This window comes from Oncorhynchus nerka, linkage group LG11 (genome assembly GCF_034236695.1).
Source record: "Oncorhynchus nerka isolate Pitt River linkage group LG11, Oner_Uvic_2.0, whole genome shotgun sequence".
NCBI classification, from domain to species: Eukaryota; Metazoa; Chordata; class Actinopteri; order Salmoniformes; family Salmonidae; genus Oncorhynchus; species Oncorhynchus nerka.
In genome coordinates, this window is record NC_088406.1 from 50731475 (window position 1) to 50748678 (window position 17204).

Here is a 17204-nt window from a genome sequence, read left to right on the forward strand (position 1 = left end):
ACATCACTGGGGCAAAGCTTCCTGCCATCCAGGACCTCTATACTACATGGTGTCAGAGGAAGGCCAAGAAATGGTCAAAGACTTCAGTCACCCAAGTCATAGACTGTTCTATCTGCTACCGCACGGCAATCTACCCCCAAGCCATAAGACTGCTGAACAATTAATGAAATGGCGACCTGGACTATTTGCATTTCCTCTGTAACTTTCTCACTCATCATTATTCACAATACATTCAGGATTATCCACATTAATGTAGAAGTGTTCAGAAACATCTTCTCTTCTTATGACACAATACATTATTCACCATTCAGTTCCTATTGGGCAAAACATAATCCGTGTCACGTGTGCTCCCTCTCCGGCCTCTAGGTCACCAAGCTGCTCGTTAGAGCACACCTGTCACCACCGTTACACGCATAATGACACTCACCTGGACTCCATCACCTCCTTGATTACCAGCCCTTTATTTTCTTCGCCAGTCGTCATCTTTCCTGTTTCATGTCGATGCGCTGTTTGTGTTTCTGTTCATTTATTTCTTAAACGTATTCACTCCCTGAATTTGCGTCCCGACTCTCAGCGTACATCCGTACAATCCGAAACGCAACCAAAATAAGCCGTAAATACATCCAACAAGTTTGTAGAGCCACAAGCTTGATGTAGTCACATGCTAAGAATATGGGACCAAATACTAACGTTTCGACTACTTTAATATACAAGTGAATTTGTGTAAAAAAATAAAAATAAAACACGTCTTCAAATGGGGGGAATAGATAAAGCGCACTCATTTCTAAATGGTAAAACACGAGAAATACCCTCAAATAAAATGTGACATTCTGTACTGTCACCTCATCTGAAACATTTGATCTCCAATCCAAAACGTGGGAGTATAGAGCGAAATTTACACCGTTTAGCTTCACTGTCCAAATAAATACAGGCGAGTGTAGGTTACTTACTCATTCACTTCTGTACCTGACCGCCATAGAGCGGGTTCCATCCCCAACCTGAACACATAACGCGACATATAACGGGCTCTATAGATAGCGTGATCAGCTCCCAACCTCATGTATACACAATGTTAAATCAAGTAATCTACAAGACCACGCCAGAATGACTGCATCTAAAATAGGTCAGAAACTGCAAATGCACGCCAGGTAATTATTTTAAGAGAAACAGCAGAGGTGGATGAGGAAATGCCTACATTTATACCATGTGTGTGTGGCATCGTGTTAAAGAGAAGGAGAGAAAAGGAGAAAGAGAGTGGCGGACTATATTCAGTGAATAAATTGCAAACAGTTCTGAACATAAACTGCAGGGATCTAGTTAGAATGAGCTCTCCCAACTCTCTTATCTGTCCACCGTGCTGCTATGGAACGCTGACAGGCTCATAATCCATACTGTTCATTCGCTCATGCAGTGCTAATCTAAGATCCCTCGCAGGTTGGAGATTAACTAGTAGCAGAGAGAGCGAGAGAGAGAGGCAGTGACCATAGATTTAGGCCAATAGCATCACAGGGCAAACACTGGCCAGGGACAGGAGAGAAAGAGCGGTAGAAAGACAAGAGAAGGAGAGAGAGTGGGTGCCATACAGACAACACATACGCATTGAGAAAAACGCTAGGAATCCAGAAACTACGCCCACAAGCTAGTTTTACAAAGACAAGGATGGCCACCACGATTTCTGCCAGTATCTAGTGAAGCCCACCTGAACACAACTCTGCAGTCCGGAGTTGACACATTGCCCACCTGCTCAGCGTGTCCAGCTAAACCCACTGCCCTGGACCTGCTGCGGGGGACACAGACTGGGAGAAGGAGGAGAGAGGGGAACAAGAGGACCAGTGCCAGGTCAGGAAAGAGACTCGAGCGGCACCTCCGAGGAGCCATGAGGACAGCCAGGCGGGCCAGCACCGTGGAGGTGCCCTCCTTCCTCCGCCAGCTAGCCAAGGAGACAGAGAAGATGGTCACCTTCTTCTTTAAGGGGGGACAGAGAGATGGCCAGGAGGGGAGCGAAGAGGACTTCAGTGATGAGGATAACGGGCCGAGCGTCTACCTGGACCGGCCCGTCCTGGATAAACACACGGCCGAGGGGAGGTCTCAGTGGGGGGTGAACTATGCAACGGCCAGCATGCAGGGCTGGAGGGCGCAGATGGAGGACGCCCACGCCTGCATGCCGGAGATGGGAGGGGAGCTGGCGGAGTGGGGCTACTATGCAGTGTTTGATGGACACGCTGGCAACACGGTGGCACAGTACTGCTCCCATAACCTGCTGCAACACATCCTCGCTACAGGTACCAAATTGGGCCGCGCACTTTGACTAACTGATGGATAATCATTGTTGGCAGCCTCATTTATTTTCACTTGAAGGGAATATGTGCAAGCAGGGAAGCATTTTACGACACCTATTTCCAGTGTGTGTTCCACAGACAGATATTGTTTGATAAATCAATGAGCAACTTTGTCCTAGGCATGGGTGTCTTCAATTTGAGCAATGACAAGGTGCCGTTGTGCTGTAGGCTATGTGTATGGTGTATGAGGGAGAGCGTGATCTTGATCTTGAATACCAAAGACATTATCTCTCTTGGTTTTACTTTCTAAACATAAACATGGTAGCACAGCATGGCTAACAGCTGTTGTTGTTGAAAACCTCTTGATCCTTATTCTTGGCCCGAAGTATGAGATACTTAATCTGACACTTGAGCCTACAGTGTCTGCTACTTAACTCAAGACAAACGTTTAATCCTAACCTACATGGCATTAATTAAAAATAATGCCACGAGCAAGACAGACAGACAGTCACCTCAGGGGACTACAACACAATCTGAGCTCTGAGATTTGGGCTCTGGCAGGGCACAGTGGGCATTTGTCCCCTAGAACCAAGCTGGTAAGGCTGGGGGTCAAACAATTGTATTGTAACGATGTGTAGTTATCCTGTAGTTGGCCAGACTGTAGTTAACTTCTGCATGTCAATTTTAGGCAGCGAGACCTAATTATGCTTATTTGTCACATATAGGCCAGGTCGTTAACTCGTATTGATCTCTCCTCCAGGGCGCGTAAAGGCACAGGAGGACCCTGACGACGTGAAGGAGGGGATCATCGAGGGCTTCCTGGCCATTGACAGCCACATGCACACACTGACGCGCCAGGAATGCTGGGAGCGCAGCGGCTCCACGGCGGCCGCCGTCATACTCTCGCCGCAGTACGTCTACTTCGTCAACTGTGGCGACTCGCGGACGCTCCTCTGCCGCGACGGCCAGGTCATCTTCTACACGGAGGACCACAAGCCCTTCAACCCCAGGGAGAAGGAGCGGATACAGAACGCGGGCGGCTCGGTGACCCAGCATAGGGTGAACGGCTCCCTCGCCGTGTCCAGGTCCCTGGGAGACTTTGACTTTAAGGAGGTGGACTGGAGGTCCCAGACTGAGCAGCTGGTCTCCCCAGAGCCAGAGGTGTACGAGCTGGAGAGGTCCCCGCAAGACGAGTTCCTCATAGTGGCTTGTGACGGAGTGTGGGACGCCATCGGCAACGAGGAGCTGTGTGCGTTCGTCCACAGTCGCCTGCAGGTGTGTGATGACCTGAGGGAGATCTGCAACCAGGTCATTGACCTCTGCCTCTATAAGGTCAGTGTATAAATGATCAGATCCCACTACATGCAGAGTCACACTGATCCTAAAACTCTGCCTTCTCTATATGGGTACATATGCAGGACCAGAGTATAAAATTCAAAAGGGGTACACTCACACTCAATAATCGCCAAAGTGAGTAAATTGACAATGACCATAACTGGATATTGTATGGAATGTCAGAGGGTACTGGAGGTGAGAGGGTTAAGAGGACTTTGGCAGTATCTTCAGGTAGTGATATCATCCCCACGGCCTTGGCTGTCCTCTCCCTTCCTGGAGTCCTGGAGACTAATACCATTCCAATTCTCAGTGTTTAGATCAGGCAGAGGATTTAACAGCAGGACACAGCCAGGTTGGTACAGCAAGGTGACTTACGCTGCACTGCAGGGAGTCTCCTCGATAGGCAATGGCCATTTTTCTAAATACAGTCTAAATATTGTCTTTGATTCAAGATGATTCTTTTTTTATTCATTTTATCGTGGAGTCCTACTGAGACAAAGGTCTATTTTACAGAGGAGCCCCGAATGACAGAAAATGTACACATCAAAATATAAATACAAAATGCAAGCAGAAAGAAAGAAAAACGCGGTCATAAAAAAACAACAAGACATTGATCAGTAATAAGATCCTCAAACAGCTTTCTGAATTGCCCCAGAGGCACCATCACATCCAATTTAACAACATTCTCAAGATTCTTCCACAAATGAGGTGTAAGTAAAAGCAGATGTACCTAACTCAGTAGAGACCAAAGGAGACCCGGGGGTGGTAACTCGAATGTCTAAAGTTTAGTAATGATGTCCGGTAGAGTGGGACCTTTTTGTGAAAAGGGCTTTTTTAACTGAAAACATAGCATAGCAAAATTCAATTCAATTCAAGGGCTTTATTGGCATGGGAAACATGTGTTAACATTGCCAAAGCAAGTGAGGTAGACAACATACAAAGTGAATATATAAAGTGAAAAACAACAAAAATTAACAGTAAACATTACACATACAGAAGTTTCAAAACAGTAAAGACATTACAAATGTCATATTATATATATATATATATACAATGTACAAATAGTTAAAGGACACAAGATAAAATTCTCTTTGTGGTAGAGAATGCAGTGAATGCAGTGATGACATCACAGAGGGCCAACCGACTTTCTGGTAGAGAATGCAGTGATGACATCACAGAGGGCCAACTGACTTTCTGGTACAGAATGCAGTGATGACATCACAGAGGGCCAACCGACTTTCTGGTACAGAATACAGTGATGACATCACAGAGGGCCAACCGACTTTCTGGTAGAGAATGCAGTGATGACATCACAGAGGGACAACCGACTTTCTGGTAGAGAATGCAGTGATGAGTGCTACAATTGTCGGCCGTCATAAAGCGCAGCGCGTCATGACAAACTGCATCTAACGGCTTTAATGAAGTGGCATCTGCGTTCATCTTGATGATGTCGCAATACTCTAGGACCCAAAGGAACTTAGACTGAATGTTCTGCTTTCTACTATTTAGCCAAAGAGGCAGGACCCATTTCTGTCGAAGAAGACCACTTTTATTCTCAGCGTCTTAACTAACTCATCAATATGCTTTTTAAAAAACATCCTTTCATATATCCAGGTGCCCAGATATTTCTAAGGGACACGATCAATATGGACACCATCTAAAGTACATCTTCTTAAATCATCAGAGTTATTTTTATGCACTCTACACAAAAGGGGTCCACAAATGTTATTTGGCTGTCCCCAGAGGAGAACCCTTTTTGGTTCCAGGTAGAACCCTCTGTGTAAAAGGTTCTACATGGAACTAAAAAGGGTTCTACCTGGAACCAAAAAGGGGTTTTCAAAGAGTTATCCTATGGGAACAACCGAAGAACCCTTTTAGGATCTAGATAGCACCTTTTTTCTAAGAGTGTAGAGAACAATATATACTTTGTTTTACCTGCACTCGATACTAATTTCAGGTCAATAAAGTTATTCTGTAATACAATGAAGGCAGACTGTAGTTCAGAGTGAGCCTGGTCAACCGCAGGGGTAATAGCATACACAACATCGGTATACAGCGCAGGTAACACTTTTTTTTTTTAACAGACAAGTTGATTTTGTTAATGTAAACAGTTACCCAGAATTGACTCCTGCAAGACACATTTCGTAATATCTAGAAAACCTGATTTAACACCATCAGTAGATACATATTGAGTTCTATATATCATTTCATTTTTAAACTGGTTACATGCAGCCTGGTCTAGGACAATTGAGGAAAGCCTCCGAATTAGCCGTGAGTGATCAATAGTATCGAAAGCATTTGACAGGTCAATGAATAGGGCAGCACAATGTTGCCTTTTATCCATATAGTTAACCACATCATTAATAACTAGGGTTGCAGCAGAGATGGTGCTATGACCTGGTCTTAAACCTGACTGATGTACATTTTAGAATACATTTGAAAGATAAGAAAGATCTTAGCTGAGAATTAATCAAGGATTCTAATATTTTAGCTAGGCAAGAAAGTTTAGAAATAGGGCTCTAATGATTTAGGTCACAAGGGTCACCACCTTTGTGAAGGGGAGTACATGATGGCACTCATCACTGGACAGGGTGTGTGTTGAAGGGCCTACATCGTTACATACCTAATGTACCAAGCATTATGTAAGCAGTTATCTTATTCAGGTCTGCTTAGGCTGGTTAGGACTTACCTTGGCACAACCTGTGCCTGTCCTCTAAATAGCAGGATTATGAGAGGGAGCTATAGAGGGAGGGAGAGAGGGACAGAGGTGAGGGCAACACAGTGGATTATGGGTGAGTGTGTGTGTGTTAGACTGTCAGGGTCTCAAGGCCACACCAGCTGGGAGCTAAGGCCTATTAACCTGGCCAAGAAGAGCCTCACTTTATCAATGGCAACAGAACAGGCTTACCTCCTTGGAGTCTGTACTTCAGCTAGGTGGGGTTTTGTTGTAGCACACAGCGAACCTAGCTTCTCAGCTCTGTGACATCACAATAACCAATTAGTCCCCATAGAGATCCTATTAAATTACTAGAGAGGCTATGTCATGAACAATCACAAGTCCAGAATGGGGTGAAATGGCAGCCATCTTGATCAGGGAGAAATCCAAAACCAGTCTAATTGGAATGAATGGCAGTAGAGACATAGGTGATGCATTTCCTGCTTTTACTTATGAAGGAATGTAAATGTAAGACGTGATGTTTCATAAATTGTGTAATAGAATCATAGTCAACCTAAAATATTGTCATATAATTATAAATACTGTTTATACGGGTTTATACAAATGTATGAATAGACTCTAAAATATATGTAAACAGACATAAATGTCTCAGATTTCCTTTTTGGGGAAAGCTGTGAGCGCTATTATATGATACAATATCAGTACTTGTTGAGTTTACAACTTGTATAAGACCTATCATCAACTGATTTGAACCAGTGTATGGCTGTGGATTGACTGCATTGTTTGAATGGAATATTGGCATATAATGGAATCACTCCTCTAAAACAGGCTGGCTAGCTAGCTAACACACATACAGTGCAGATAAATTCTTCACATTCATTGTTTTACACAATATCTTATCACAGCACTGGCAAACCATGGCTGAACTTTGGACCATCGTTATATTTTAGCCATTTAGTATCCATAGCGACTTATGTCCATTCTGGTATTCTAATTCTTAATTCTACGTCCAACTGTTCCATTGTGACCCGTTTACAAAATTCTAATTTCTGCTCTCTGTAGTACACAATTATGACATCACAATTTCCCTCCACCTGCAGGGCCATGTACAAATCTTCCCAGCTGAAAATATTTTTCCATGACACAGTGCACTTTGAGACTTCACAGTCCTGTTCTCCATTGTGATGTCATAATGACACTTATTTTATTCTCTGTTCACATTATCATTAAGCATGCAAAGAATATTCCTCATCGTCACATTATTCCTCAAGTAAACCAGCAATAGTGGCAGCAATATGACAGCTTTTTCTCCCCCATGACATTTCATTTAGCTTTTCAATGTTTGGGGTAACAAATGACATTATTGAAATGAATCATACGCCAACAATGTTTCCTATTCATATAAAATATTGGCTTATGCTTATCTTACAAGAGCTCATCGGCAAGACGGAGCTGCTCTTCCTCCCGGGGAAGGACTGCCCATTCCATGATCTCGCCATCACGGTTGACAACTCCATTGTGTCCTCCTCCCAGAGCGCTAAGAACCTTGGCGTGATCCTGGACAACACCCTGTCGTTCTCAACTAACATCAAGGCGGTGGCCCGTTCTTGTAGGTTCATGCTCTACAACATCCGCAGAGTACGACCCTGCCTCACACAGGAAGCAGCGCAGGTCCTAATCCAGGCACTTGTCATCTCCCGTCTGGATTACTGCAACTCGCTGTTGGCTGGGCTCCCTGCCTGTGCCATTAAACCCCTACAACTCATCCAGAACGCCGCAGCCCGTCTGGTGTTCAACCTTCCCAAGTTCTCTCACGTCACCCCGCTCCTCCGCTCTCTCCACTGGCTTCCAGTTGAAGCTCGCATCCGCTACAAGACCATGGTGCTTGCCTACGGAGCTGTGAGGGGAACGGCACCTCAGTACCTCCAGGCTCTGATCAGGCCCTACACCCAAACAAGGGCACTGCGTTCATCCACCTCTGGCCTGCTCGCCTCCCTACCACTGAGGAAGTACAGTTCCCGCGCAGCCCAGTCAAAACTGTTCGCTGCTCTGGCCCCCCAATGGTGGAACAAACTCCCTCACGACGCCAGGACAGCGGAGTCAATCACCACCTTCCGGAGACACCTGAAACCCCACCTCTTTCAGGAATACCTAGGATAGGATAAAGTAATCCTTCTCACCCCCCCTTAAACTATTTAGATGCACTATTGTAAAGTGGCTGTTCCACTGGATGTCTTAAGGTGAACGCACCAATTTGTAAGTCGCTCTGGATAAGAGCGTCTGCTAAATGACTTAAATGTAATGTAATGTAATGTAAGCTCATAGAACTGTGCCTATATCCAGCAAAGGCATTATTCCTGCACTGCCTCTTTGTCGCCCCCCACAGGGTAGTTTGGACAACATGAGCATCATCATTGTGACCTTCCCTGGTGCACCCCAGGTGTCACAAGAGGCCCTACAAAAAGAGGCCGAGCTAGAGACAATCCTCGAAGCCAAAGTGGAAGGTAGGTATTTCAATGGGCTTGAGTTGCGATTAAGCTTACTATGCGACTCGAAACCATCTTGGCTTGGCCTCACGCACAATAGGCTTCCATATTAATATGGCATCACACCACATCAAAACGAAACTTGATAACAATAACAAGAGCGCTGAGACAATGGCAGCTTAATTCTCCCCTCTGACAACAGGGACCGATCATTACGTAACTCTCTCCCTTTCTCTCTGTCTGTGTGTGTAGAGATTGTCAACTTGCTAAAGTCGCGGGACAAGGACCCGGACCTGCTGTACGTGATGAAGTTTCTGGTCTCTGAGGACATACCTGGCCTGCCACCAGGGGGAGGAGTCACCAGCAAGTAAGTCACTCAATCACATGACTCACCAGTAAGGGGTCAAAAAGTGACCAGAGGCCTAGATCCGTGTGAATAAATGAGTAATTGTTTATATTAAAATGTTCATCATTTGTCAAAACTTTTTCTCTTTTTCCTTTGCAGAAGAGACTGTGTCATCTCTGCATATCAGAAGTTTGTAACGCCCTTCGGATCTCTGGAACCAATGGTAGGAGAAGACCAAACATAGAGGGCACGCTCTTGCACTGTCTCACTAAACACATAAGCGCAAACTGGACTACAAAAGTAACTAAGTTACTTTCCCCCCTGACACTTAATTGACGCGTCGCATTCCAGGACATCGGAGGATCTGAAGAGTCCAACTAGTCGTATCCATGGAAATGTATTCTTCAGCCTCGCGTATCCATGGCGACCATTTAGAATTGGGGCCTCCGCTTTTCAGCTGAGCAAACAGCCAATAGCTAAATAAAGAACTATGGTGGGAGGGGGTGTGACCTGGGCCTGCCCTTAGCCAATCATCTCTTCTCTGTTCCTCATTTGCACTGTCTATCAATAAATCTACTGTAGCATCAGAGAATATCAAATAGTTAGCATTATTCCAGTAAGGGAATAATTACATATTCCAAAACATGATAATTAGATATAATATTTATTAACTTTCTTACTTTACACTTTACAGTGCCTGGGTAGTTAATTTTGTTCAAGACTAGAAGCTTATGAATAAGGCTGATCATGTTACTTCATTTAAAATGCCGCATCAAATTCAATTGAAAAAAAAACACCCCTTCAACCATTGCAGACCAGTGAAGGCTCCGATATGCATGTGTCCTGTGATGGCATGGCCTACACTATATAATCTGCATAATCCTGTGAGGGACCATAGGTGACAGGAATAGATGTGTGTCATGACGATGATGGACACCACATCATATGTCCAAGGGTGTGTGAATGTGTGTGTGTGTGAGTGGATAACATGGGCTGTGGGATTATTAGCACACACACTGTAACCTGTTGCAGTTTGGAGCACAGACGCTGACAGTTAGACATGATTGAGACCCGTGTGACAGGTAAAGGAGTACAGCTACAGGTCAAATGTTCTTCTGCTTTTGAAAATAAGCATATTTTTGCCGTTAGCACGTTTTTTCTTTTCGATTACATGTCATTGTGCTGCCTTACAAAGCTCTCTGTTGCTGTACGGTTATTTAATTACTCCTTCGGATCACACCAAACGGGTGGACATAGTAGCTGTATTCCATGACAGAGGTCAAAAAGAGCTAGACTCGAGATCAAACACTGCTGCGGCATGTCCGTGTGAATTCTATGAAATCGGGAGGAAGTGGGATCCAAGAGCGCAACAGATTTACCATGAGGACTTTCACAACTGTATGTCAGTGATTTGATGACTGTATGGGCATCGCATTTTAAGCCCTTAACTGACCCAAGGGGCAATAAATGAATGAAATAAAATGACATTCTGGGATTTTTGATAGAGTGGAGTGGGCTCTTACTGCTAAAATGTTTGATAGATACAGCACTACAGGGTTAGACTAAGGACCAAGGGAGAATAATACAAGACAGTTCCAGAACTGTCTTTTGGCCAGCTGTATGCATCTCAACCAGGGGCGTCGAATGCGGGTTTTTGGTTTTTCCTTTCAATTAAGACCTAGACAACCAGGTGAGGGGAGTTATTTACTAATCAGTGACCTTAATTCATCAATCAAGTTCAACGGAGGAGCAAAAACCTGCAGACACTCAGCCCTCCGTGGAACGTGTTTGACACAGTGATATAAACCCTTGCTCTAATGAAGCCCTAACAAGACCTCAGACCCGTTGAGCACGGGTTCTCTGGGAATGTGTTGTCAGGGTGTGTCAAGACTCAACACCTCCACCCTAATTGCTCCGGCCAAGATTTCATTTGACAGACAGTGTCCCTCTCACCTCCATACCCCTTAAACACTAACAGGCATAAAAAAAAATAAAAAAAACACAACCAACTGGATAGAACTGGTTGCAGAAAGCACATGCAGCAGAAGAGGATAAATACTCAAAAGAACAGTAGAAAGACAAGAGCTCAAAGACCAGACTGTTGCCAGTTATCAGGTGCGTTATGTATTGTGTTAATGGGAACCTTTTTTTTTTTTTTTTTTTAAACCATCAAACTCACAGGGTTGGATGTCAGTCTGGTGTTGGTTGCCACAATGTTTACTAGCAGTTTATGCCTTTTGTAACAAGAAATGATGCGATGTAATTAAATAGCCAAGATTTTCTATAAATCGATCAATATTATAGATAACATAATTCAGCATTTTGTGCCTCGAACATGACGTTTAGCAAATTATTCACAAACATGTGGGTGTGACATGTGAGCGCCAAGGGTAGGTCATTTTATGTATTCATCTTTTAAAATTTCACAATTGTTCCATTGATGTAGGGAAATTGCGTTGTGTTTGTCAGGTGGTCAGACTATTGCTTTGTCCAGGAAAATAGACCGTAGCCCAGGAATTGTCTTATTTCATCTGATCAATATTGGTTAAATTAAACGTTGGTAAATTTAGCTAATGGATGGAGTTAGAATTCAAATTGACAAGGTAAATTGGCTAATTGTTTTTTTTAAACGCATGGTTGGAATTGATCAAGATGACATGGGAAGTGTGTGCACTCACCCGCCACGTTAGAGATGACAGGGTCACTGTCAGGACATACCTGAAAAAACGTGTAATTAGTTGTAGGACTATCAACTATTTGATAGTTTCGTTGTATGTACATAATATTGGATTATGGCATTTTTCTAAATATCTAATTGACACTGCAGTAGCCGAATTGGAATGCAATTGAACATGGATGGTGGCTATGGCAGCACGGCAGTGGGCTCTGAGACGGTCCCACTGCTAATCACGGACCCCGAACCAGAGACGCCGAAATGGCAGCCCATGTCCAAGGAACAGCTGGAGCTCGAAGCCGGGGGCCCGGGGTGGAGGAAAATACGCTCCCGCCTGGTGGTGGTCTTCTGGCTGGGTTGGCTGGCCTTGCTGGGCGTCTCTATCGACATCATAGTGCAGAGCCCTCGGCCGGTCGCACCGCCGCTACTGTGGTGGCAGAGGGCGCTGTTTTACCGCATACAGCCCATACTGCTCATGAACGCCCAGAACGAGGTGCCAGATGGTATCGACGGTGAGTTAAAGGAAGAGGGCGTTCAGGCGACCTAAACACCCAAGAATACAATGCCTGCACTATATAGACTACTCTGTCTACACAATGTAAAGTAGCGCCTTCAGTTAAAGCACTTTATTTAATGCACTAAAAATGACAATGCAATCTTAAACGTTTATATAAGGCATCGGTAGAAAAAATTAATCCAAAATTGATATACACTGATGAATTCTACTGATGTACACTATTTATACAAAAGTATGTGGACACAAATTAGTGGATTTGGTTATTTCAGCCACACCCGTTGCTGACCGGTGTATGAAACACAGCCATGCAATCTCCATAGACAAAAAATGGCAGAATGGCCTTACTGAAGAACTCAGTGACCTTCAACATGGCACTGTCCATAGGATGCTAGCTTTCCAACAAGCCAGTTCATCAAAATTCTGGCCTGCTAGAGCTTCCCCGGTCAACTGTAAGTGTAGTTATTGTGTAGCGGAAATGTCCAGAAGTATCAACTGCTCAGCCACGAAGTGATAGGTCACCCAAGCTCACAGAACGGGACTGCCGAGTGCTGAAGCGCGTAGTGCATAAAATATTTCTGTCCTCGGGTGCAACACTACCTACTGAGTTCCAAACATCCTCTGTTTTTCATGGTTTGGGTTAGGCCCCTTAGTTCCTGTGAAGGGAAATCTTAACCCTGCAGCATACAATGACTTTCTAGATGATTCTGTGCTTCCAAATTTGTTGCAACAGTTTGGGGTAGGCCCTTTCCTGTTTCAGCATAACAATTCCCCTGTGCAAGAAGCGAGGTCCATACAGAAATGGTTTGTTGAGATCGGTGTGGAAGAACTTGACTGGCCTGCACAGAGCCCTGACCTCAACCCCATCGAGCACCTTTGGGATTAATTGGAATGCCGTCTGCGAGCCAGGCCTAATCGCCACATTAGTGCCGACCTCACTAATGCTCTTGTGACTGAACGGAAGCAAGTCCCCACAGCAATGTTCCAACATCTAGTAGAAAGCTTTCCCAGAAGTGGTGGCTGTTATAGCAGCAAAGGGGGACCAACTCTATGTTAATGACCATGATTTTGGAATGAGATGAGCAAGTGTCCACACAATTCTGTTTGGGGTGCTGCAAAAAAATATAATTTGCAGACCTGCTGTAAAAACTTGTTTGTCCTCACTACAGACAGTTCTATCGTCCGCTAACACAAGACTACAGGCCCAGTACACTACTTTTGTGGAAAATATTTTATTTTTAAAAAATTCTGGGGGGAGCTACAACACCCCTACTTCCCGCGGCTATGCTGCTGCGAAAATTCTCCTAACCTGCTACAAAAAGTAACTTGTCATATCTGTAAAGCTAGTTTCTGAGCTTTGTGGTATTCTTCTGCTGGGTCAGTGGTGTGTGAGCAGCTACCATACCTGAAGTCCCTGGGTGTAAAGGCTCTGCTTCTGGAGGGGCTGTTTCACCAGGACGTGTCCCCACTGGACCTCAGTAAGATTGCTGAGCGAGTGGGTACAGTGCCTCAGATCCAACAACTGCTCATGGAGAGCCACAACGCAGGTATGTACCCAAGAAATCATTGCCCTTACCAGGGGCACAACTTTCACTGGGGTTGGGGGACATGCCCCCCCCCCCCCCCTTCTGAAATTGTGTTTTTTGTTGTTGCTATGATACAAAAAGTTATGCCCCCCCCCACTTCTAAAACCACAATTGAGCCCCTGGTGACTAATGCCAGACCTAAACCGAGGCCAGCTAGCCTGTATCCTCACACGGACATTTCCAGAGCTCTTGAAAGATTCACTTAACTTACTGTATGTTCTGATCCACTATTCACATGGTCTCCCTCCTTTAGGCATCAAAGTAGTGTTTGACTTCTGTGATCTGGACCTGTTCGGACCCAAAGACTCAGTAGGCAACGACTCTGCTGTGCCCTCTGACCTCACTGGCTCAATACAGGTAGGATAGGTCTTGCATGACACCATGAGTAGAATGGCTAGATCTTGGTTTCAAATGTTAGACTTTTTAATGGAGTATTAATAATTGTTTTGTTTCCCCAGTATGCACTCCGATTTTGGTTGGAACAGGGTGTGGCAGGATTTGGGATCTGTGACACAGATGCTGCATATTCCGAAAAGGTCAGACTGTTGAGCAATGCTCAAACTTGGTTGCCATCCAATCAAAGCCAGACCAATTTATTTCAAGTTAATTCGTTATCAGCGCAGACGTTTAACTGAATGTTATCCATTCATGCCGTCTGTTCGTTTTAGACCCTGACCGAGTGGAGAGTTCTGGTCAAGGAGTTCAGCACATCAGATGATGAGAGGTGCTGTGGCACTGCGAACACTTCTAACATACAGTACAGACCAAATGATCCACAACTCACATACTGTTAGACAAGCGTAGGACTAGTAACCGGAAGGTTGCAATTTCAAATCCCCGAGCTGGCCACGGTATAAATCTGTCGTTCTGCCCCTGAACAAGGCAGTTAACCCACTGTTCCTAGGCCGTCATTGAAAATAAGAATTTGTTCTTAACTGACTTGCCTAGTTAAATAAAGCTAAAATAAAAACACCTGTGTTCGTTAAAAGGCTATCTTTGTTTTAGTCACTAACATTGGTTGATATATGTGAGGAATCTGTTTAGGATTGAGGAATATGTAGTTCATGTTTTATAGCAAAGTTGTTGGAATGAAACCTGTGTGTCATCTGTGTGTCATCTGTGCAGGATTGTAGTGGTGAAACAAACAGGAGAGTCTCTACCTGCCCTGAATACCTCTAGCACGTCAGTCAACAGCTCATTGGTGGAGCTGGTTATGATGTCACTACTGCCGCATGAGCATCACCTCCTGTCCGGACAGGAAGTGGCCATTGCTGTGGAGAGACACCTGTCGACATCCCACGGCGAACTTTGGCCCAGTTGGACGGTAATGACCCGACATTCTTTCTGTTCATTCTATCACAAAGTATAGGCTGGTGAGGATGGTGTCCAACTCCTTATTTATTGGCAAAATGACATCAATATGGTGTGTGTGTATGATGCCAGGTGGGCGGTGAAGCATCACCGAAGTTGCACAGAATACTCCTGGTTCTGATGATGACGCTACCTGGATCACCTGTTGTCAAATACGGAGAAGAAATAGTTCATTCGCCGGTAAGAGACCCGAGTCCTAGGGATGCAATACAGACTACCTGCATCTGATGTGCTCATGCTTTAGTATAGTGGAACACCATTGAATTGTTTTCTTTCTGTGGTGAAGAATGCGTCTGCAGACATGAGCTGGGAACGTGAGGCAGACAAGACCATTGGACTGGATGACTCTGTTGGGGTGAGTTTTCTATGTAAAATAATATCAAATTTGTTAGTCTTCTTATACACACAATATTACCATATCTGAGCTCAGTGGTTCTAGGAAAGTTGGCAAGTGGTTTAGGGTGTTTACCACAAAGTCTCTCAATGACAGGCCTATTTTTCCTTTGATCTGTTCCTCCATTTATGACACCTCTGTTCTTTCCTTCAGGAACAGAGGAAGCTCAAACGCTCTGCCTTGGCTCTGTTCAGCTCCCTCAGTGGCTCTCACCTCAGAGAGGAATCTCTCCTTTATGGGAGCTTCACCTTTCTCCCCTTCAACACCACCTCCCTCCCCCCCTACTCCAACTCCACCCTGGCCCCCCCATCAGCCCCTGTGCTAGCCTTCCTGCGCTCTTGGGGCTGTGTCCACTTCCTGGTGCTGCTCAACCTTGGGCCTGAGGCCCAAGCCCTGGACCCAGCATGGGCTCCCAGCCTTCCCACTGCTGGGGTGTTTGTGACCAGCACAGGGATGGACCGCCTGGGCGGCACCTCCCTGGAAACACTGAGGCTCCAGCCAGAGGAGGCCATAGTCATCAAACTGTTTGAGTCTGACAGCTACTCCTCCTAGGGCCTGTGGTCTGGGGCATTAGGCAGAGTGAGAGGGGCTAGGACTGGATGCAGGGGAGGATAACTAGGCAGAAATGGTAACTATTTAGCCATCTATTCCTTTTTTTTTTTTTTGAGGCTATATCAAAATGTCAAAACGTTCTTAAAATAATAAATAATTGTTTATCATTTGTTCTGATGACATGGTCAACTTAAGAGGGTGCCAAATATTTGGACTACAATGCAAACACTTGGCAGAGAATTTAAAGGCTGTGGCTGAGATTAGTCACCCCTATTCAATATTTTTTTCCACCAATTGGTATTTTGACCAATAACAGCAGAGCTGATCTGATTGGTCAGAAGACCAATGGGTGACAAAATAACACAATTGGGCTGACTGTGTATGAACATGGGCAGTTTACTGTAAATTATCATGAGTAACAAACACTTGACTCAACAGTTGATTTCAACATCTTTCACTTGAGAAACAACATTGTATGATGTATCCTGAGGTATGTAGCTGGGTAATGTGGTGAAACGCACAGTAAATCACTGAATCAACCACAATGATTGGTGGGAAGGTCTCACATGTTTCTGGTTCTTCCATTGTGCATTACTGCTTTGAGTGATTTTATATATTGGTGCCAAAAAGAAAAGCCGTTTGAAACACAACCTGACACATACACTTCCTTTTTGCACTAATCATCCCTTCCAATTCTTGTTGTGGATAAAAAAGCTAGAAATAAATATGACGACGAGACGAGCTCCGACTATGATCAATTATTTTGAACTGTCATCCAACTCGGAATTCCAAGTCGGAAACATCTTTCTGAACTGAAGATCACTGACATTTGACCTCGTGTTTCCCCCCCGAGTTCCCAGTTTTCTTGACAGAACCAATACAGAACTCGCTTTTGCGTGGATTCCGAGACGCGGTTCGCTTTAAACAGCTAGGACAGTTATTTCCTGTCCCGGAATCCCGTTGAACTCTACTTGACAGAGACGCTGAACT

The 17204-nt window shown here is 44.7% G+C and overlaps 2 protein-coding genes across 4 annotated transcripts; both read left to right on the top strand.

The window, feature by feature from the left end:
• The first annotated feature begins 948 nt into the window (after window positions 1-948).
• LOC115137084 (protein phosphatase 1A-like) lies at window positions 949-10618 on the top strand. The gene is made up of 5 exons (XM_029673126.2): window positions 949-2282; window positions 3040-3611; window positions 8678-8795; window positions 9030-9144; window positions 9283-10618. The coding sequence occupies exons 1-5, from the start codon at window positions 1877-1879 to the stop codon at window positions 9365-9367; spliced, it is 1296 nt and encodes a 431-aa protein (XP_029528986.1). The 5' UTR covers window positions 949-1876; the 3' UTR covers window positions 9368-10618.
• An 89-nt stretch (window positions 10619-10707) lies between these two features.
• On the top strand, window positions 10708-16955 carry LOC115137082 (amino acid transporter heavy chain SLC3A2-like). Of its 3 annotated transcripts, none has more exons than XM_029673117.2 (10): window positions 11148-11238; window positions 11951-12309; window positions 13694-13858; window positions 14151-14254; window positions 14356-14433; window positions 14566-14621; window positions 15023-15221; window positions 15341-15448; window positions 15555-15623; window positions 15816-16955. In XM_029673117.2, the coding sequence occupies exons 2-10, from the start codon at window positions 11964-11966 to the stop codon at window positions 16212-16214; spliced, it is 1524 nt and encodes a 507-aa protein (XP_029528977.1). In that variant the 5' UTR covers window positions 11148-11238; window positions 11951-11963; the 3' UTR covers window positions 16215-16955. The 3 variants fall into 3 exon arrangements, with proteins under 3 accessions (XP_029528980.1, XP_029528977.1, XP_029528979.1); XM_029673119.2 differs by lacking the exon at window positions 11148-11238 and adding an exon at window positions 11311-11513; XM_029673120.2 differs by lacking the exon at window positions 11951-12309 and having other exon boundaries at window positions 10708-11238.
• Window positions 16956-17204: the final 249 nt, after the last annotated feature.

Bases quoted from the DNA above. Each gene is read 5' to 3' on its own strand.
- LOC115137084 (XM_029673126.2), top strand. From the start codon at position 1,877: ATGAGGACAGCCAGGCGGGCCAGCACCGTGGAGGTGCCCTCCTTCCTC. The intron at 2,283-3,039 runs GTACCAAATTGG...TCTCTCCTCCAG, and splicing joins GCAACACATCCTCGCTACAG to GGCGCGTAAAGGCACAGGAG. The intron at 9,145-9,282 runs GTAAGTCACTCA...TTTCCTTTGCAG, and splicing joins GGGGGAGGAGTCACCAGCAA to AAGAGACTGTGTCATCTCTG.
- LOC115137082 (XM_029673117.2), top strand. From the start codon at position 11,964: ATGCAATTGAACATGGATGGTGGCTATGGCAGCACGGCAGTGGGCTCT. The intron at 15,222-15,340 runs GTAATGACCCGA...GTATGATGCCAG, and splicing joins AACTTTGGCCCAGTTGGACG to GTGGGCGGTGAAGCATCACC. The intron at 15,449-15,554 runs GTAAGAGACCCG...TCTGTGGTGAAG, and splicing joins AAGAAATAGTTCATTCGCCG to AATGCGTCTGCAGACATGAG.